The 22,011-nt window shown below is 36.1% G+C and overlaps 1 protein-coding gene across 1 annotated transcript; it reads right to left on the bottom strand.

Annotated features, from left to right (window-relative positions):
- Positions 1 to 9,406: 9,406 nt before the first annotated feature.
- LOC145233216 (NACHT, LRR and PYD domains-containing protein 7-like) lies at positions 9,407 to 21,780 on the bottom strand. The gene is made up of 8 exons (XM_080097902.1): positions 20,212 to 21,780; positions 14,701 to 14,734; positions 14,252 to 14,299; positions 13,069 to 13,185; positions 12,426 to 12,511; positions 12,210 to 12,306; positions 11,855 to 11,935; positions 9,407 to 10,827 (listed from the first exon to the last, which is right to left on the bottom strand). Exons 1-8 carry the CDS (start codon positions 20,224 to 20,226, stop codon positions 9,464 to 9,466), a joined length of 1,842 nt encoding a protein of 613 aa, XP_079954028.1. The 5' UTR covers positions 20,227 to 21,780; the 3' UTR covers positions 9,407 to 9,463.
- Positions 21,781 to 22,011: the final 231 nt, after the last annotated feature.

Below are 22,011 nucleotides of genomic sequence, written 5' to 3'. Positions count from 1 at the left end.
AACGGTTTTCACAGGTCAACTCTAAACTACATGTAGTAAACGCATAAAAAATATCTTTAGAATCTAACCACCACATGATAAATGAGAGGCGTACATTATAAGCGAACGAAGGGCATGACCACTTTAAAATGATTTTTCGCGCTGACGACCCTTGTAGCATATACAGGCTCCAGATCACAAGCGGTTTAAGTCAAATGAAAACGGTTTTTACAGGTCAACTCTAAAATACATCTAGTAAACACATACCAAATATCTTTAGAATCTAACCACCACATCATAAATAAGAGGTGTACATCATAAGCGTACGAACGGCATGGCCGCTTTAAAATGATTTTTTGCGCTGACGACCCTTGTAGCATATACAGGCTCCAGATCACAAACGATAAATGAAAATGTTTTTCACAGGTCAACTCTAAACTACATCTAGTAAATGCATACCAAATATCTTTAGAATCTAACCACCACATCATAAATGAGAGGCGTACATCATAAGCGAATGAAGGGCATGACCGCTTTAAAATAATCTTATGCGCTGACGACCTTTGTAGCATATACAGGCTCCAGATCACAAACAGAATAAGGTAAACAAAACGGTTTTCACAGGTCCACTCTAAGCTACATCTAGTAAACGCATACAAAATATCTTTAGAATCTAACCACCACATCATTATCATGTACGCCTCTCATTTATCATGTGGTGGTTAGATTCTAAAGATATTTTTTATGCGTTTACTACATGTAGTTTAGAGTTGACCTGTGAAAACCGTTTTTGTTTACATCAAGCCCTTTGTGATTTTAAACCAGTTAAGACTAGTACTTAAAATGATGAAATAACAAATGCACAGTTAAGGGCAACATCTTATTATTGAAAAAATAAAGCACCTCATAAACCCAATTTCCACACAATAACATACTCATATTGGGTGCCACACTTATATGAAAGAAGAAATAAATGTGAAGAGGATAAATAATTATAAGATTGATTTATCAAGCAAAAACCTGCATTTACAATGAGTACACTGAAAAGGGGTCATCAAGTAAACAGACTGAGAAACAAAAAAGGTGAAACAACATTGTTCAGCTGAAAATGCAATGTGTTGCGAGTTACTGAAATAAAATTAAACCAGCTACCATGTGAAAGATGAGGTTGTATCAAACAAGCTATCATAGAGATTACTGGTTGAAAATAAAGGTTTTTCATTTCTGTCTGATAAATCACTTTTACTGAAAGAGCCTACATCTAAGTGAAAATGTATAAATATCTTCCCAAAAGATGCTTTTTTAACGATGCCATGATTATGTCATGTAGGCAAGACAGCGTTAATACCAACAAATGTTTAAACACATCTAACCAACACAACAATTTTGCCTTAATTTGGGTACGAGATTAAAATAACACCAACAGATCATGGAATACATCTAACATAACAAGTTTGCTTTCAATTGGGCACAAGAATTGTTAAATAAACCTGCCTTCGGGTAGTACAGCGGCACAAACACACATATTTTGATTTGATTCATGTAAAACTGAAGTGTGTGGTAAATATCTTAAAATAAAAAGTTCCCCTGCAAATGAGGCAAGAATCATTTAGTATGCATCAATGATTTAGCTGACACTTCAGTGAGCTCATTTCACCCACACCATTCTTCCACAATCAATTACTTTCTTCCATGTTGTCCAAGGCAATCTTGAATTATCTTTGGAATGATTCTGCTGCTTTTTTCTGCTTCTATTTAGTTTTCCAGATGTTGAACTGCAACAAAAAATAAAAGAAAAAGTATATGCAACATTTTATTGGACAAGTAGGAGTTTACACAAAAATGCTTGAGTTAGGCCAGGAGAAATGAAAGCCAATGTTTTACAAAACCAGGATCACACTAGAGATGAGCTACCATATTTTTAAACATGCCTAAAAAATAACAAATTACCATATGCTAAAATAATAGAAACAGTTGAGAATGACAAGCGTATCATGACAATTGACAACCACTTACCATGTATCATTGCTTTTCAAATCCAAAGTCCCAAGTCCTTCATTTGATATTGTGTTGGGCCTTAGTTTGCTTCATGAAGCACTAGAAATGCTTCCCCCACCCTGAACTGTTCCCCCACCCTGAACTGTCACTTTTCATTACTCCATTTGTTATCAGAATATGGATGCCTATTAGATACAACAACCTTGGCCCATTTTGTATTTTACAGTTTACAATCGAGGAGAATCTGGTACTGCTGCTATTTCACTGCTTAAAATGCGTTTGCTTTTGTCATAACAGTTCACATTTAACTGCCAATTTCATGTAAAACCCATTTCACCTGCGATTATTTCCACAGAAAAAATATTATTTTTCAATAAAAAATAAATTTAATGCTTCACTGCCATTGCCGATAAAATCGGGCTGTGTTATAGCACATGTTCTAAAATTATAACACCGCCCGATAAGAAACGGGGATTTTTTCATAACACAAGCGCTTCTAATCGAGCACTTGTTGACGAATCGGGTGGAAAATTTACTGGTTAAGCAAATGTTCCATAAAAACACTGTTGTATCTGTGACGTAATTACAGGCTTTGTTGCGCTTTGTGATATCACATGTGCCAGTTATCACAGTAATGTTTACACTTTGCAGCAAGTTTTGCTAACAGTAATTTTTAAAACTAATTTACCTTTCGTTTTTAAACAGTTTCAAAAAATGAAAACTGTCGTTCATGTACAATACGTTTTTGTGTAGCATTACAATACAGATGAAACATGCATTGCGGACATAATCGCTAATTCGGGCTTCTACGACCTCGCATACGTCTTGCAACGTCCCAAATGAAGTCAAAAAAAGTAACTGACAAGTGCAACTAAATTTAAAATTTAATGTGTCCTTACCTGTCAGTTGATGCGTATTCAGGTCACGTTTTATGAATTTGGTGAGCTGAGTGCGAAGCATTTCAGACTTGCCTAAAATAACAAACAATTGTTTCACTTATTCCAACGGTGGTGCGTGTATCTGTAGACATACTTCCAAAATTTAAAGTATTTAAAAACGGGCCTTTGAGCCAATCAAAAGTGCGCAGAAATGTGCAAGCGTAAATGTGCGCACATATTTTGAAAATGGGCGGGTGAAAATGGGCGCATATTTTTTTAATATTTTTGAATGCCAAATGTCCGATTTGCGTCTATTGTCACTTACTCCTCGGGGCAAATTCCAACCTTCTAGGGTCCTATTGTTATTACCAGGTGCAGCTGGTGCTAATTTTAGCTAATTTATTTACTCCCGATAATTTTTTTAGCACCACTTCGTCATGATGTATTATTTTGTTGCGCCAAGGTTTACATGAATAGAATATAAATTTTTGCAGGGAGGGGAGCCTATAATAAAAACTCTGATAGAAAGTTCCATTTCGAACGTATACTACCGATACACGATATAACAGAAAAAAAGCATTACACTACTAGAAAGGTTTGAGTTGAACTGGACTAAATGATATGCAAGATCATAAACGCCCTGTAAACGTAACTAAAATAGGTCAGTGGATCCTCACACGTGCAGTAGCATAAATAAACCTGGTAAAGTTACCAAGCTTAAATATGAATCAATCGTAACAGTTAACATTGGAATATAGAGAGGTCTTCATTAGCGACATGTAGTAAAAGCTCATTAAACATAGACCTATCTTCGGAAATACCCCTTACAAACCAGTAAAAAACGCAATTTTTAAGCAAATCGTCATTCATACATTTGGCGAAAAATACGCAAAACGTTTCAGTGTATGAGAGATGCGCTAATTATACCAGTTAATCGAAACCTTAAAAAAACATCAAAGTGTGTCAGTTTAAACCAGAGGTTCTAAAAAAGTGGGCCAAACAGAGAAAAAGTTAAATTGAAATGATACATATCCTTAAAGTAAATTAAGTGCTCTTTATATTGATGGCGCGTCCTCAATTTTTTTTTATTTTATAGATGCGACGATGGGAAAAAAATTTGAAAAACACTTGTTTAACTGAAGCCTAAACCGGTTCCATTAAACAACTCTGATCTCCGAAAAATCTCCACGCAGAAATGTCAACAAATCACTTAATTGGGCTCAGAGCACAAGCCAATAGTTTTAACTTATTGGAATAGCAGTGCCCTGAAGCTAGGTTATTTGTTGCATGTTTACGTAAATGCTTTTTCCCTGTAAATGTTGTCCGTTGCCCTACCTATGACACTGACAAGCCCCGCCTTGTTTTAATAAACTAATATTTTACTTACCTTGTTTGTGGTCACCTCCAAGCAAAAGTCCACACATGAATTTTTTTTTTTTTTATTGATAAATAATAAAAAGAGCGAAAAACGGTAACAAACTACATCACACTTCAGTACATAACAGGCGACACCACTTTTTGCGATAAGCAAGAAAGTTTCCACGTTTTTTTGATACATGACATTCTGATACACGTACTGAGTTAAGGAAGCATACAAATCTAAATACCGTCGGTTTATTTTCACTATATTTGCATTGGTAAATGACATATCTGGCACATAACAACATACAGTTCACCAATTTATCGCCGGATCCACCATTGTGGACACCAAAAAGTAAGTTCACGGGAGGTAACGTCAGTGGGACTCGGGTTCTAGCACTAATCCATGCACAGACGTTTTCCCAATACAGTCTAGTTACATGACAAGAATAAAAAACATGGTAAACGTTTTCTGTAGCATTTTTACAGAATGTGCACAAGTCGGAGTCAATTTTCCCAAAGGAGTGCAATATTTGGTTGCACACGATGGCATTCAGATTTAATTTAATTTGAAAACTTCTCAACCTATTTTCAATAGTGGAATTAAAGTTGTTAATATATACTTCTCGCCACGGCATCTCAAAATTTATGAAAAGCTTGTTTTTCCAAAATTCTTGGGACTTAACTGGCACGCGAGCCACGCTGTCTTGTAGCTTTGTGTAAATTGTTTTGACGCTGTTTGTGTCTTTAATAAAATTCAATAAATGTTCTGACTGAGTTGTTTGTGGGTCGATATAGTTTTCTGAGTCCCATTGCTCAGGCAGACTTGAAACAAGTTTTATAAATTGAATGAACTCTGCGTTATTTGCCTGAAAATTAAATTTTAACGCCAAGTTGTCGTAAGTTTCATACTCTCCTTCATTAGTCAATAGGTGTTTATGTAACATTACGCCAGAGTCGATCAGGGGTTTCATAAAGAAAGTTTTAGATTGGTACTTAATTTTTTTGTTTAGCCAAAGTGTCCTTTTTGTCGATTTTGTTTTTAGCAGATTTAAAGTTTGTATGCAACTGACAAGGGTGTGGCGCAGGGTTCTCAAGGGTAAAACACGTTTAACCTCGGCTCGATTGAGCGATATAGTTGCATTTAGAAAAGCGTTAACTCTTTGTCCCCTTAAGTATGGTGCCTCGATTTGCTTCCAATTCGCAACTACGCTTTCATCAAGAAGTTTTTGAAACCATTTAAGGTTTAGTGCCAGAATATAATTTTCTACATTAATCATTCCCGCCCCTCCCTCTTCGATACTTGCGCACAGTGTTGTTCGTTTGACCCTTTCCCATTTTGATCCCCATAAAAAACGGAACAGTATACGGATTAGTTGTTTCAAATATTTTGCTGACACTGTTACGGGCACAACGCAAAGTTTGAAAGTCAACATTGGCACCAGTAGGCTTTTAATTATTGTTACTTTCCCCAATAAGGAAAGACCCCTTGTCGACCACAGGTTTGCAATAACTTTGATCTTTTGCAGTATAGGTAAAAAATTGTATTCTAGCAATTTTTCATCGCTGCACGTCGTGGTTGGAATTACAACCCCCAAATACCTAGTTTTTTCAGAAGGCCACAAGAGCCCGGATTGTTGCATCGGTTTGTGGCAACAAGATCGTTTGGAACCAACAAAAAATGCGTTTGATTTGTTCATATTTATTTTGCATCCCGACATATCGCCAAACTCTGTGATTATACTTAATGCTTCGCGAAAATCATTATCGCTGCCGGAGAGAAACAAAACGGTGTCATCCGCAAACATGGAAACTTTAAATTCTTTGTCATGTACTTTTATACCTAAAAAGTTCCCCTGTCTTAACATTATTCCAAGGCATTCAATACTTAGAACAAAAAGCGTGGGAGACAGAGGATCACCTTGCCTCACTCCTCTTTCGACTTTAAATGGCGCAGATACAAAACTGTTATTAATTATTGCCGATGTCGGGTTTTGGTAAAAACATTTAACATATCTAATAATTGTTGGGCCAAAACCAAAAGCTTCTAATGCAGAAAACATAAAATCCCAACTTAACGTATCAAAAGCTTTGAATATGTCCAATGACAAAATTGCCCCTGGAATGTTTTGGTGGTCGGCACTGTCTATAATATCAAATAGAAGTCGAATGTTAGTACCAATGTATCTATTTGGTATGAAACCATTTTGGTCAGAAGAGATTACATGGTTCAAAACCGACCGTAATCTGTTGTTAACTGCTTTAGAAGCAATTTTATAATCAGCATTTAGTAGCGTAATTGCCCTATAACTACCTGGGTGAAGCGGGTCCTTATCCTTTTTGGGAAGAAGAGTTATAACAGCTCTGGACTGCGAAGGAGTCAAATTTCCAATTTTTATCGAATAACTCCACGCCGCCGTAAAAAGACCTTTTAGGTTTTCCCAAAATGTTAGGTAGAACTCGGCGGGGAAGCCATCGAGTCCCGGTGACTTATTTTTGCCCATGTCTTTTAGTGCGTTTAAAAACTCGGTCTCCAGAATTTCAGTTTCTATTTTTTCCATGGCTTCTAGCGGAATTTGGGGAAGTCCCAACGATGCTAGTTTAGACGCATTGATGTTTTTATGTTGGACTTTATCATCCCTTCTATACAATTGTTCATAAAATTTCGCTAAGCTTTTCAGAATTTTTTCTTGATCTGTGAGGATTTCCGATCCAGAAATTAGGCGATTTATACTTTTCTTTTCGCCCTGTCGTTTTTCCAGGTTTAAAAAGTATTTCGTATTTTTTTCTCCGTCTTCAGCCCAGCGAGTCCGACTACGGGTAATGGCGCTGATTGTTTGGCGCTTTAGAAGTTTATCTAGTTCGTTTTGAAGGGCAGATAAATTGTCGTGTAGTTGGTCACGTTCCGTACCCGTCGTGTTACAAACAGCATTTTGAATTGTGACGATATCCTTTTCTATTTTCGTTAGTTTGGCGCTGTTATTCCGTTTTTTTTCGGATGCATACCGGATTGTTTCCCCTCGGATCACAGCTTTTAAAGCGTCCCACATAACATGCGGATTGATAGCGGAATCTTGATTATCCGTTTTATACATGTCAATGAGGGATTTAATCTTTTCTATATAATTCAAATCGGTTAGGAAACTCGCGTTTAATTTCCAGTAACCCTTTCCACGTGGTAAGGGATTAACGGCGACCTCTAGGGCGAGCATATAGTGGTCGGACATGGTCCCAGGAACAATGTCGACCTGTTTTACATTTTGTATTAGATCATTACCAAGTAAATAAAAATCGATTCGAGATGCCGCTGGGGGATTTTTCTGAACCCTTGAGAACTTTTTCAGCATTGGGTTTTTGTGGCGGAAGATATCTGTGAGGTTGAAATGATTAATGTAACGTTGTAAGGTAGCTTTTGCTTTTTGGTTACTGTGGATTGATTTTCCGGTTTTATCTAGGTCTGTATTAATTACAAGATTAAAGTCTCCTCCCATTATAATTGACGCGGTTGAAAATCCGTTAAGCGTGGCAAATAATTTTTCAAAAAAGTCTGGATCATCTTTGTTTGGTGCATAAACGTTTACAAACAATAGTGGCTGCGAATTGATGGTCGCTTCTATCATTATAAATCTACCGTCTACGTCTCGGTATATATTCGTTAAAGAGTAGGAAAGATGTTTGGCAAAGAGAATTGCGACCCCTCGACTATTGGTGCTTCCGTGTGCCCAAAACGCTTCACCGCCCCACTCCATTCCCCACAATTTTTCATTCTTCTCACAGCCATGTGTTTCTTGTAAGAATGCTACATGACATTTTTTACGGTGCAAATATTTAAATATAGTTTTCCTTTTTAGAGCTAGGTTTAAACCTCGAACATTGTGAGAATTAATTTTAAGAGCCATAAAATCTAAAGAGAGAGAGTGATATTTCATTTTTGCACTTGTACTCCAATATTAATGTCCCATTCATATTCTATGCCACATTCGCACAAAAACGGTTGGCTGGGACTGATAAGACGAGACAATTTCTGACCACACTTACAATTAATAATTTTGCATCTACAATCTATGTTAGAACATTCTTGGCTCGTTGTCACGTTCGGCAATAAATTAACGGTTTTACATAGACAAGTTAATGAAAACTTTTGGCACACAACACATTCAAATAAATTACCTTCCACTTGGAATTCCGGTTGGAAGTCTCTGCAACACGGCATCCATCTCATTCGATTGTTGCAGCCCGGGCACTGACACGTTTTCGTGTTTTCCTGGACCAGGAAGAGCTCTTCAATGCAGCATTTAATTGCTACCAAAAACTTTTTTGAGCAGCTCCAACATATAAACGTCTTTGATTCTTCAGTTAGATGCGCTTCTGCTTGGCACCCTGGACAGATTAGTGAAATAGTTTTCTCACAAAAGCTTTTGCTTTGTGGAAACTCCTCAGGGCTTCGTTCCAGTCTTTTCCTGCTGGCTGTTTTTAAAGGTGCCTTCTTGTCTTGTGGGGTGCTTGTCATCCCGCTTTCTGTTACAGGTAGGTTGCCCGAATCCTCGCGATTTTCCTGCTGGTCACCAACAATTAGGTCAGGCGCATTTGTTGTGATTTTTTGATTGCATTCGGCCACCTCAGGGCGAGTCGGGGAAGTGTTATCAGCGTTTGTACGCTGTCCAGTTTCCAACTGTTTTCCTTCTACAGTTCCAGTTAACACAGGAAAATCGCTTTTTCTTTGTGAACATTCAGCTTGTTTGTGACCTTCCTTACCACAGTATTTACAAGTGAAAACTTGACCGTTGTAGGTAACATAAAATTCGCAGTTTCCAATCCTTATATAGCTTGGGATAGGTTTTTTCTCCACATCTTCAGCATTCATAGTTGCGATGCGCATTCCAGATAGCAGCCCTTCTTTACCTTTTCTGTGTATTATTTTTAACACTTTGCCGTATCTATCAGAAAGTGCTTCAGCTAAAATTTCATTTGGAAACGGCACCGGCACCCATCCAATCGCAACATTAATCCTGTCGCTTTCGTAAAGTTTAAGTTGTTTAACTTTACCTGACAACTTTGCATAAAGTTCAAGAGTATTTTGTCGGCTTGTGCAAGTAACATCTATGCTGTTCCCTCGCATTTCAGCTATTCCAATGACTTTTTTTATTGAGAAATCCAAATTTTTCAAAATCTCGATTGCATCATGACGCTTGCATACATTTCCAGTTTTGAAGTTAAGACAATTCGGTCTTCTTAATCCTACCGCTGTTTTATTTACCGCCTGTGCGTAACTTGGTTTGTCCGCCATTTTTTAGCTCCGCACTCCACGAGCGCAACACGTGAATGTTAAGTCCACACATGAAGCGCCGAACCATTGACCAGTGACTTTTGTACACCACCTGGTGGATGATGCGGTTGAACTCTGAATCAGGCATTTTCATGCAGATGTACATGGCTGCAAACATTTCTTGCAACGACTGGTGTATGAAGCAGAATGTTGCCTTGTCTCCATCGAATAGGTTTGTCCATGAAGCAACCTTGATGACGAAATCTTGTACATTTGCATCGTCCAAGCCCGTCTTTTGTAAATTTTCATAATTAAAAACAACAGTTTTGCGATCCATTCCGTCGTAAGCCATTCCACCAAGTGGTTCGATAAGTTCGGGAAATTTCAAACCTTTTTTGTAAACAGAGTTTTCTAATTCGTGTAAAAATTGTAAGAACACATTGGTTATTGTGTTAAGTTTATCGACATTGCCACTCAAACCAGCGTAAACCACCAGTTGTAACATCAATGGGTTGTGACAAAGTTGAATTAACTGCGGTGCATTAGAGTTCCACGTGGTCCATAAATGATCTGCTTGATCCCCGGCAAATGCTTTAAATAGTTTTCGCATGCCATCTGTTGGAAGATCTCCAACAACAACGGTGACTTTTGGACGCAGATGCATTGGAATCGAAAGAATTGCATGAGGCCGGGACGTGAAAATTAGCAGGGATTTGCTAAACAAGTTTTTGCAGCAGAGATTAGCAACAAGCTGCTGAATTGGTGAAGGTTTTTCATACGACATATCGGCTTGCTTTATGTTGCTTAGAGACAATGACCATTGATCGTAGCCATCTAACACAAAAGCGCATTTCTCTTGATTTTTTAACATCCATTGAAAAGCATTATCTTTAGTTGTTTGGTTCAAATCTTTAAAGGGAAAATCAATGAGTAGCTGCTGAGGAGTGAGAACCGTTTCATAACCTAGATCCATAAACCTCAGAAAAATCACCAAAAAATGTGCATCTTTTTTTGGCAAAGCCAATCTCTTGGCCACTGTTGTTTTTCCACAGCCTGGGGGACCAATTAGAGCCATAAAACCGATGCCCATCATAGTTGTTAGTAAATTATGAAAGTCAATCCTTTTTGAAGCATTAAACATTTTGATTCCTTTCCTCTCTGTGGATGAATGGAAAGGCTCCTTTTTGGGTGGTTTCTTGATTTTGAAGATGTTGCTTTCAGCCAAGCTCTGATAAACATCAGGAAGTGCTGACTGACTTCTGGCCAGATCAAGAAAAACTTCGTTTGGTTTAAGTTTTTCCCATTGATGTTGTCGAATTGTCTCTGCTGCTTCTTCTAAACTATTATCTGAGTACATATTAATATAACAAAAATATAGGTTATGATTCTAGTATAGCGACTACTGCTTCGCCTATGCGCGTCAAAGCGCGCTATTTGCCTTTTTCTTTTGATCGTCATTGCCCATTTATAAATGCCGGTTTCGCTTTGCTCTAAGCTCTACCGGGTAGAGTCTACCTCTTGTGCAGCGGCGCCATGTCTGAGTCATGTTAGAAACGTGTGAGAGGTAGAAACCGTTTATGAAGTGGCAATGGAGATCAAAAGAAAAAGGCAAATAGCACCATACGATGCGCATAAGCGAACACGGTAGTGAGGTCGCCACACAAGTATTGTTAACTCAGAATATATTTGGAGTACATTATAGGTTGATTTTCATAAAAAGTTTCCTTAATGTCACAAGCATAGAAATTCTAAAATTGTAACCTTTTTTACGTTGCTACACACATACACACCGTAGTAACATTATAATTTTTTACATAGATTCGATTTGTGAAATTATCCCGAATATGTAACTATCTACATGGCGTACAAAAAGTACGTTGTACTAATAAACGCATATCTATAGCAATAGGGACTATTTAATAAAGTACTTTTACAACAACAAAAACGTTTACACCACTCAAAAACCTGACGTCATCTTTATTGTTGGTGCATTTTATCCAGTGTGTAACAAAAAGAAAAATGTTTGGTTACTTAGTTTTTAAAATCTTTATTAAAGTGCAGACATACGCGCAAAATTTGCAGCGTTCACAAAACTGCCCTAAAATTTTGGCGAAGTTGCAAAAAAGTCGGGTTATGTGGATTTAATGCTTTGAAAACGTGAATTTATGTTTGAAATGTGTGACAACAGATTAAGCACCTTTAAGTTATAGGAACGTGCTGTTCCCTGTAACCACCTTATTTTTGAAGTATCGAGTGTTTATTCTATCCCAGGGCTAACCTTTTTAAACTCAGCTGGTACAAACATTTTAATTTTAGCAAACAATACTGAAATGTCTGCTTGCAAATAAACACAAAGCTTTCACATTTGTATTACCTAGTAAAATGAAGATTATTGCCATCGAAACGAGTGCAATAGGCAGCGTTGTCCGTAGCTGGAGGTTGTCAAACCCCAACACTGCAAAAATAATGCGCCGATATAGATGACAATTACATTAAAAAAGTTTGTATGTCCAGATGTTGTAAGGAACTAGGGGTAAATCAAACAATAAACTTATGTTAAATCTACGTACAAGTTAAGCTTGTGGTTACAGATGAAACAATGCGTTATGTTACAACAAAACATTTCGATCTTCCTTTCAGCTTGGCAGTAATACCGTGATGGCAACCACCAAACTTAGATACACAAGACCCGGTTGTTTTATAAAACATTTCGAACTCAATGAACTTACATGAAGCACCAGCGTGAAAGAAGAAAGCGGTGTTTATACCAACAGCAACCAAGTAAAACAGCGGCATCAAGCGAAGGGAGTTTTTTAACGGATCATTCTGCGGTACACCAATACAAAACAGTTTCATATGCTATCACAAAATCATTGAAACTTCTTAATCCAAACACCCGTTGCTTGAATAATGTAACCATAGATTTTTAAACGAATTCGATTTACCGAACGTAGGATGAATCTCTCCACTAAGTAGAAAAGCAAAACTGCTGCAAATCCGATTAGCACAGGAGAAATGAACCAGCTGGTCACTGTAACACATAAACGTAAAGTTTGGGCTATGGTGAAATGGTCCTACTAGGAAATTTACAAATAATTTATGTGTAACAGTCTTTAATAGATCACACATAAACACCCACATAGTGTTCTAGAAACATCTTTGTGCGTGATGCATTTATCATGTGTTCAGAGCCACGACTGGATTAACCATTAGGCAGAGTAAGCACTTGCTTAGAACAAGGTTAAGCAGTCACCACAGAATCTTTAGTGTGCTTAAATTAGGATTTTTTTTAGTTGACACTGAGCCGTCTAATGTGAGTATAAATGTTACAACAGCAAATCAGCAGTTTTAGCTTTTAGACTCACTTTTCTCACCACCCAGCCACCAACAAGTCACAAGCTACCACTGTATTGGGTGCCAAAGACGTATGGTATGTGCTTGTGTCGCTAAACTGCTTAATACAGCCTGGTGTACCGGATCTTAAAAGGCTGCTGAATAGACATTTATTAACTCAATCTATTGAGTTATAGTGATGAGTGGGTGCTAGCAACTTTACTGTGTGGACAACATTCCATCAAAACTGCTTACCAATAAAATCCAGGTAATACCAGTTGACACCAAAACAGAAAGCTGATGCTGCCAGAATACTGAGTGTGAATGACAAGGGAAGTTTTAACGTTGCAATCAGCTGCCGTAATCCTAACACTGCAACAAAAATGCACTTTAGATTTGAGATTATCTACCCTTTTCTGACTGTGCAGCAACATTTGATCATATTTACGACTAAATTACCAGTTTCATTATGCACACCGTTTGCTGACCGAATAGTAGGGCAATTATCACTCCTGAAGCAGATATTTACAGGAAAAATGTTGTTTTGTCGTTTTTAACAGTGACTTAAAATGTAATTTATTTTACATTAGTTTATTTCTTGAAAAAGTAATAAAACATTCTGACTTACATCAGAATTATAAACACAGAAGCTTGCTACTGTTGGAAATCATATAACTGCTGAATTACTGTATATCGCAGCTAAGTAGGAAGACCAACTTAAAATATAAATGAATAGATCTAAAATTAAACAACAAACATTAAGCACCATATTTGCAATTAAATAAGATTTCATTGGATCAGGATGAACCAAAAAAGTATGTGAACAAAATAAATATTTGGGGGTTAAAGGGTAAAAATAAGTGCCTTTAAATAAAAGTAAACAATTTGTTTCAAACCTCATAAAAGGTCTCAATTAATGAAGCCCGAAACTTATAGTTACATACTTTGAGAAACAAAGCTTTCAAAATTTCATTTGAAATTTGCGGGGTTGTGGGTGAACCAAAGTTTAGGAGGATAAATTTTAGATCACTATAATCAGTGTTTAAATTCAAAAAGGTTGAAACACCCTATCTTGATCAAACACAACATTTTGGACAAGCAAGGGAAAACAAAATGCAACCAGGGAATCTATAACAAACAAATCATCACACATTATGTAGAAGCAGATGATGATTGATTTTACAGCCTGTTTCAAAAAATCCAACAAGGCATGTTCTCCAATGTTTGCATCATAAATTTTTTTTGAGTGCAGTGGTCCGGATTAAAAACCCTGACAGACTGTACTTGGACTGTACTCTTTACTTTGGGGACCCCTGGTTTAATCAATTGGTTTTAGGGGTAAAAAGGAAGGTAATCTATATTGACCGTCCCATAACCATACATTTTTTGAAAAGTTAAAACAAGCAAAGTCCGTCCATATTTAAAAAAGATACATTACCTGCACTAGCTCCGATGAGTTGAATTGATATTTTGGTGTAAAAATTATCTGCAAAAGTATGTTTGTTTTATTTTATTTTCCATCTGTGGTAATGAAGAGCAAAAATATATTTCAGCCGATTGCCAGTATTAAATTATGTTAACTATAGGGCAGTTCAAAACTATCTTTTGTTCTGTGTTTCACAATATGTGCATGTTGACCACCAGTCACCTCTTGTGTGTGTTAGCTAAGCAGACAAACTTCTTTCAGTTGTCAGGTCTTTAGCGGCTTCAACACACACAAAAGTAAGCTGTTTTGAGCAGAAAAAAACAGATTAAAATATAAGAAACAATACTAAAATAATTTCTGGCAAACAAATTTTCTCATGTAAATGAAAAAAATGTACAAAAAGAAAAACTTAATCAAACAATAAACTATCATAAAATTGTTTCATAACAAAATTCAACTACCTGCATGGTGTCCAATATGCGATCCTGGGGGTTTCTGAAAAACAAAAGTACTTGTAAGCAAAATAAAGTTTGGGTGTTAAATGTTTCAATGGTGGCCATTTTATTTATTGCAAATTTAAATATTCTGTATTCATTCAACAATTTTATGACAATCTAATTTCATTTGCCACATTAACATGGTTGTTTTCACAAGCATAATCGAATAGGTCTTCACACGCACATTTATGCTAATTAGAAATTAGCTGTTATGTTGTGGCAAAAGCATTACAAATTGTTCAGAACTTTGTATCCCGTGGCAGCCAAACTGAATGACCATTCATAACAACAAAATTTTTAGCTCTTCCGGCAGTTTTTTTTTGTAATATGCCAACGTTTCGATGTCCCATACGAAACACCTTCATCAGGGTAATGACATACATTGCAAACACAAGTTATTATAAAGCGAAAAGGGTGGCAAAACACACACAAAAAAGGCGGTAGAAAAAAACGCAGTGCGCACCAATGGTCGTGTGATAACACCTGGCTCAATGGTGCAAAAGCCACCGATAAGACCATTCATAACCTTTCAAGGTTTTTGGTAACATCCAGTTTATCCTTTATGTTCAGAGAAAACATTTACCTAAACTGTACTGAAACCTAGCATTGCTAAGTTTATTTCATATTAAAACTAAAAAAGGAGGCTTTTCCATATATTTCCATTTTATATATTCTACATGCTGTTTGCCAATTTGCTATACACATCACTTGATCTACAAATGTGATTGTTTTTGAAAGCGAAAACGCATTTGTCCCCACACATGTGTTTATGCAAATTTGTCTCAGATAAAAAATGATGCGTTACTTCTCATTTTTTAAACAACTAGAAAGGTGTCTTCCCTATAAAGTTCCATTTTATATGTTTAATATCTTGTTTGCCATTTTGCTATACACACCATTTAACCTACACACATTTGCAAGCAAAAACGAATGGGTCCCTCCACATATTTATGCGAATTAGTTACTTGCACTAAAAAATCTTCCTGTTATTTTTAGGTTTTTAAGGACAAAATATTAGAAAGCATAAACACAACCTTAAAAAAGGTTTCTATTCTTTGTCCATCACTTTTGTCCTTCCATAAAAAAAAACAGTAAGAAAGAACAGAAAAAAATACTTTCAATTCAATCTCTTGCTTTGACCTTGATATTGTCGTCCAAGGTCAGTTTTTAAACCCAAGTTTTCATGGAAAACCTTAACAGTTGTATTAGAGACACTATAAATTAAGAAACCTTTGCTAAAAAGGTATACATAACAAATTGTTTACTTAACTTTGTTTCGCAAAACGAATACCACTGACCTTTAAGTAGACATTGTTAAAAAATAACTTATTTTAGCGGGCTAGTGGGTAAGTGTTGGAGCTATAGGGTAAAACACAACAATCAACATCTAGAAATGGCAATTTCTACAAGCTATTCAAATTCCATTCAACATAAACACTATTTAAAAAATTGACCCAATTCTACAAGCTGACCATATTTCATTTAATTTCAACACTGTTTAATAAAATCACAGTTTAAGAGGGCTAGTGGGGTAACTGATTGGGTAAAATATGAAACCACAATTACCCTATTAACAGCCCTGTAAAATTTGGTCCCAATTAGGTAATGTTTAAGATTTTGACCACTAGAGGTGTTTTGAGGAACAACCGTTAATGCTTTTGATGTCATAAGGCTGTTACAGCCCCTAACTGCAGTGAGCACAAAGTCCACCAAACAATACACAAACACAACTAACATATGTCTGGTTGCCTTTCTAACACTAGTACACCACAGAGACCTTCAGTTTGTGGTGTCCAGCAACACACACACAAAAAAACATTTACATTTGGGGACCAGCGGGTAAATACTGTGGTTATCCAGACAAATAAAGCAGAAGGCACATCTACAAGACCATATCTACCATCTGTGAAAGTTTCATTCAAATCCATTACAGTTTTGATACCAAAAGTGCATGAACAAACTTCACTGAAGAAAAAAACTGATTAAAATCAAGATGTGAAGGAGCCAATAATAACTATGTATCGCAAAGTAAAGTGCTGTTTAGTTGAAACTAACTAGGTTCTGCCTGTTAAGTTAAATTTTTCTGGTAAAATTCTTTATTTTAGTGGCACACCAAATCTGAGTCAAATCATTTCACAGCTGAGATTCGAGTAAGGCCAAAAAATTAAAAAAAAAGTGATTTAAGTTAAACTCGACTGGAGTCACTGACTCTAGTCTCTCCGTCACTGTTCTGAACTTAAGTACAGGTAAACCTAATAACGAATATTTAGGGCTAATGGGTGAATCCAACTAAAAGTTACAAATAGATGTAAAAAACTGTACAATGCACCAACTAGCAAAGTATGAAATTCCCCAAATAATGTACTTTAGTAAGTACAGCCGTTTTTAAAATTTCTTGTTTTGGGGGCCTGTGGGTGAACCGCTAGGTCATTTGGAGTCAAACTTCTGGTGGACCAACTTTGGGTAACTAACCAAAATGTGTGAATATTAAATTAAATTTGAAGCACCCTTTCTTGACCAAGTGCATGTAACAAACCTGCATTAGACACTAAAGAAGAAAAGAAGAAAAACAAATACCCATAATTAAAAAGCTACATTGTGACAAAGACAAATTGTTTTTAACTGTGCCATACACATATTATATATGTCTTTTAAGTTCACCTGTAGCCACAGAGGACTCGCACCTGAACTAAATTCAAACCCACAAACCCAAACCATAAACTACATTTTTCAAAAAACCTGAAATGGATTTTAACCAATATTTCGTTTGGTGTCGAACCTGAAGCTTAATTGAACCAGTCAAGATGAGCTTGTATTGTTTTTGTGTAATTGATGAAATAGCAATGTTTTAATATCGATGAGTTTGCAGAATGGAATGATGACATTATGTATAAAGTTCTAGGGTTGTCCACTTAATACAAACATGCTTTTTTGTGTAACCTTTTTTTAAGAAAGCTTTAGGTCTCAAATCTAGGCTTCTGTTAAAAATAAGCAGACATCTATGGGGTGTGTCAAAAATGACAAACTATAAGGTATAGTGCAACGTAGCCTCAAGTCAAAATCATTTTGGACTTTGGCAAGTCTGGTTTAATAATGGGTAGAATTTATTTAAACAGAAGGGACATCAAACTGGCAAAAATATCTTTTAACGAAACCCCACAAGTATATTTATATCAGGTCAAAACCACAAGGTATGGAACCTCACACCAAAATTGAAAATGTAAACAGAAAATAACAAAAACAACCTAGCATTGCTGTGCAGCTGATAGCTTATTCTAATCAACTAAACAACGTAATTTCTAAACAGCTGACTGATAAAAAAAAACAGTAACCATTTTGCACTGCAGCCCAATAGCCCTTATTTAACCACCACAATTTTCTTTGGTAGTAGTGCCTTATCGCTGAGCAAAAAATGGATGAATTCAACTAAAGCATTGTTTTTCAACCTTTTTAACCATAGCGCCCCTTTTACACCTGCAAAAGTTAAAATTGCCCCCCTCAAAACATATAAAAATTAAAACTAGTTTATTTGAAACAATGTCAATACAAAGCAAAGATGCAAAACACCTAACCTGGCACAAGTTATATTTTAGCATCTAATGCAAATATGCTAATGGTTATAACACACAAACACATAACATAACAAGCACAACTCATCTATCACCTACAAATTTTGCTCTTAAAGTGCAGACAATCCCTAGTAAATGAGGAATTGCATTTTACAAAAAATCCCTTGTGACATAAATATCATTTAATTTATATTTTGTTTTAACTAGAGTTGTACCAAATCGGGCAAATTACATTCGACAAACCAAATATTCAGTACATCTCTAGTTTGAACAATCTTCTCTCAGTGCCCAACCAATCAACTATCTATTCTTTAGTGCAACTGCAATGACAGCAAACGGTGGTGCCCACATGGAGAACCACTGAACTAAAAATTAAAAAATAGTTTGTAATACACTGGCCAACCTGATATGTGTACAAAAAAGTTGAATTGTGATACAACATATACAAAACAACCACGCTGTCACTGTCTAGACCAGTGGTTCTCAACATTTTTTTGCAGTGTGACCCCAATTAGAGTTTTTACAACACAACACAACTTACAAACACATTTAGGAAGTTTTATCTAGACCAGCGGTTCCCAAACCGGGGTCTGCGGACCAACTGGGGCCCGTACAGCAGTTTCAGAGGGTCCACAAGGAGAATTAGTCTTTTAGGCAGGGGTGTGCAACATGTTTCGCCGGTGGGCCAGATACCAATTTCGGACATCAAGCGAGGGCCATACAATTTTATTCATGTGTAAGATAAATTTGAAATTCTTCCAAAGCATCAATACATGCTTTCACAACAAAATAATTGTTTAATAGACAAAGGGAATTATTACGTCACATTCGGTTCAGTACTTGCAAACTGGTTGGAAAACGCTGGTTTAGCTCATACTAGTTATGTATACTTGTATAGTATAGTAACTTTGGAGATTTAACAAAAGCTAGTGAATAAATAGTTTGGCGGGCCGCCTGTTGCACACCCCTGCTTTACTTTCAGAGGGCACACAATGTACGGCATTGATTGTGATTCAATGATAAAACTTTCTGGGAAGTATTGCTTGCTTTATATTAGTCTTTGGTTGGCGAATGTTTTCAACATTATATCTGTACTGTTATGCTATACTAGAAAAAAATATTAAAAAAGTTTTAAACATAACTTTTTTGCGAAATACCGAAACCGACTGGATGTAGTAAACGACATGATAGTTGCGCTATCCTAAACCAAAATCAAAGATTGATGAGGTAATTGCAGCAAAACAAGTCCATCTATCGCATTTAACGTCTACCGTATTTGATAGTTTTTTTTTTCTTTTTCTTCCATTGGTGTGTTTTTTGCATTTTCCAGAGCATTCTTCAATTTTTATAGGGCGGCAACATAACAAAATAATTGCAAGGGTCCACCAGGCAATTTTTTAAAAACGGTTTAGGAACTGCTGATCTATACAATGTGTTTATCATACATTGTTTTTTAAAACTCACTGTAACAGTTCAGCTTTTTGCTGTACAAAAAACTCTTAAAATTATGGTAATGGCTCATGTTACCATAAATTGTTCAATATTTCATGTTTTTTAATATCACAAAAGGGCAAAACCCAATAATAAAAGTATATATTTGCAAATGCTGTTGCGCTTTTTCTAAATCAAACTGTTTGGTAAATAAAAAGAAGTCACACGAAAAGTTTGTTTTAAATCTTTCCCAGTGTAGTTGTGTCTTCGCGAACCGCTTGAAAATCGTTTGCAAGTTGCAAACCCCAGGTTGAGAAACACTTGACACATGAGACAATAGCAAAGTCCATGTGATTCAGAAATATGCGAGTACATAAAAATAGTGTTATATTTTGAAGACAATAAATGTTTGCACACAATTGTCCCAGTTGCTGTAAAACACAAAGTGACCTAAATTTGAAATAAATCTATTAACCTTGTTTCGATCCATGTTACTCTGATCACCACCTTCTGTTTTATTCCACTTGATTTAATCACTTGATAATCAGTTTAAATAGCAGGCAGTTTTTAATAATGATCCTAAAAGCAGGTGTTGTCAGTTTAAAACAGCAGTCAGATACTACAAGTAGCTAAATGAAAAAATAAAAATCTTAAGATGTATATTTTCATCAAATTTTACACATTTCATTACTTTTGCTCAGGTTTTGTCCAAACAGTGTGTGGAAGTGGCACAAAAAAAGAGGACAAAGCATCCAAAACCTGATGGTTGTAGTTATGCAATTGCACAAGTACAATTTTTAAAGAAAATGGCAATTGAAAAATGCATAGCAGCATAAACTGAAAAATAGAAAAGGCCACCACACAACTTTGTGTTTACTGCACTTATTACAACCTGTTGGATATTTCGAACATATTTGGAACTAATCGAAGCTTTGTTGTATAGTTTTTTCACAATATGTGGGGTTCTGGTCTATTGCAGGTTGTAACCATTTGATATTGTATATAAGTACCATGACAAATTCATTTAAATGGGTATATGTATGGCCAGTTATGTGCAGAAAGCCAAATCTGGTTTAACCCACATCTAAAATATAAAATTTAGTGGGTGACTGAATCCTTAAAAAAAATCGTTTTAAACAAAAAAATAGTTCCAGAAAATTCAAAACAAATAAATGAGGCCGAATAATTTCGGCCGAATCAGGCCGAACCTAAAATCCCCTTTCTTATGGATGTTTTCAACTGAACTTTGTGTTGTTGATGCGAGTGAACTCAATTTTGACAAACTAAAATCACTTTCACATTGTGTAAGATTTACTAAACATCTAAGTTTTTGCAGACACAGTGGCTCGTATTTTATAGATACAACAAATAGTTAATTTATGATGTTTCGTATTGGCGAAAATGAAATTTAAGGCCTTAATTCCATGCAATAAAAAAGTTCGGTTTCGGCCGAATTTTCAAAAAAGTTCGGGCCGAAACCGAAACATTGGAAAACAACGGATTCGGCCGAAATGTTTCGGCCAACCGAAACTTCGGTGCATCACTAGTTTAAACTTAACCACTCAAATATGCATGGCAGTTAACAACCACCTGTTACACTTTTTTATTCTTGATATAACGTTTCAAAACATTTACATTTCAAAACACTGTCCTGATGGATTTTTTTTGATTCATAACTTTAATTATAATAGACTTCATGCACCGCCTGGTCGGACTTTAGTCCTAAATTCCTAACCTCTGATGCTGAATTGCTGAAATCAAGCGCTTTACACTTTGAAAGCTGAACTAACCCAAGTAAATTTTGTTGAAAACAAAGATCTCTTCGACCCAACCTAACTAGTCATTTTTTAGGAACCGAAAAACTAAAAGCGGAACTAGAAGTTTCAAACAAACGCCATTGTCATTTTGCCATGGTAGCCAAGAGTTACCACATGGGGAATCCCCACATTGTCTAATACGTACATTTTATATTTTTCGTATACCGTATTTAAATTAAAAATTGCCTAAATTTGTTTCTTGGAAGAATGTAACCTTAAACTACATACTTGTAAATTTAAGCAGTTGTCCAAGACAAAACCAGTTCTTTTCTTTGAAAGACAACGCATCTGAAATTCGAAAACCTCAATTTGCAAAACAAAAACTTTTGTTTGTGAAATGTGTACAACTAGTTCAAAGCTTCATTAACACGCTTATTTGAGGCATTCGAAAGGTTTTTAGGGTTGTTAGCCGTTGTTATCACAGCACACATATAAACATAACCTTTTCGGGACTTATG

Source organism: Phallusia mammillata, chromosome 6 (genome assembly GCF_965637545.1).
Source record: "Phallusia mammillata chromosome 6, kaPhaMamm4.hap1.1, whole genome shotgun sequence".
NCBI classification, from domain to species: Eukaryota; Metazoa; Chordata; class Ascidiacea; order Phlebobranchia; family Ascidiidae; genus Phallusia; species Phallusia mammillata.
The sequence above is the reverse complement of the archived record's forward strand: the minus strand, read 5'-3'. Positions and strand labels throughout refer to the sequence as shown.

Excerpts from the sequence above, each read along its gene's own strand:
- LOC145233216 (XM_080097902.1), bottom strand. Across the intron at positions 12,512-13,068 it reads GTATTACCTGGATTTTATTG|TGACCAGCTGGTTCATTTCT; the intron begins GTAAGCAGTTTT and ends TATGTGTTACAG. Across the intron at positions 10,828-11,854 it reads AATAATCTTCATTTTACTAG|ATAATAGTTTAGAAGAAGCA; the intron begins GTAATACAAATG and ends ATATGTACTCAG.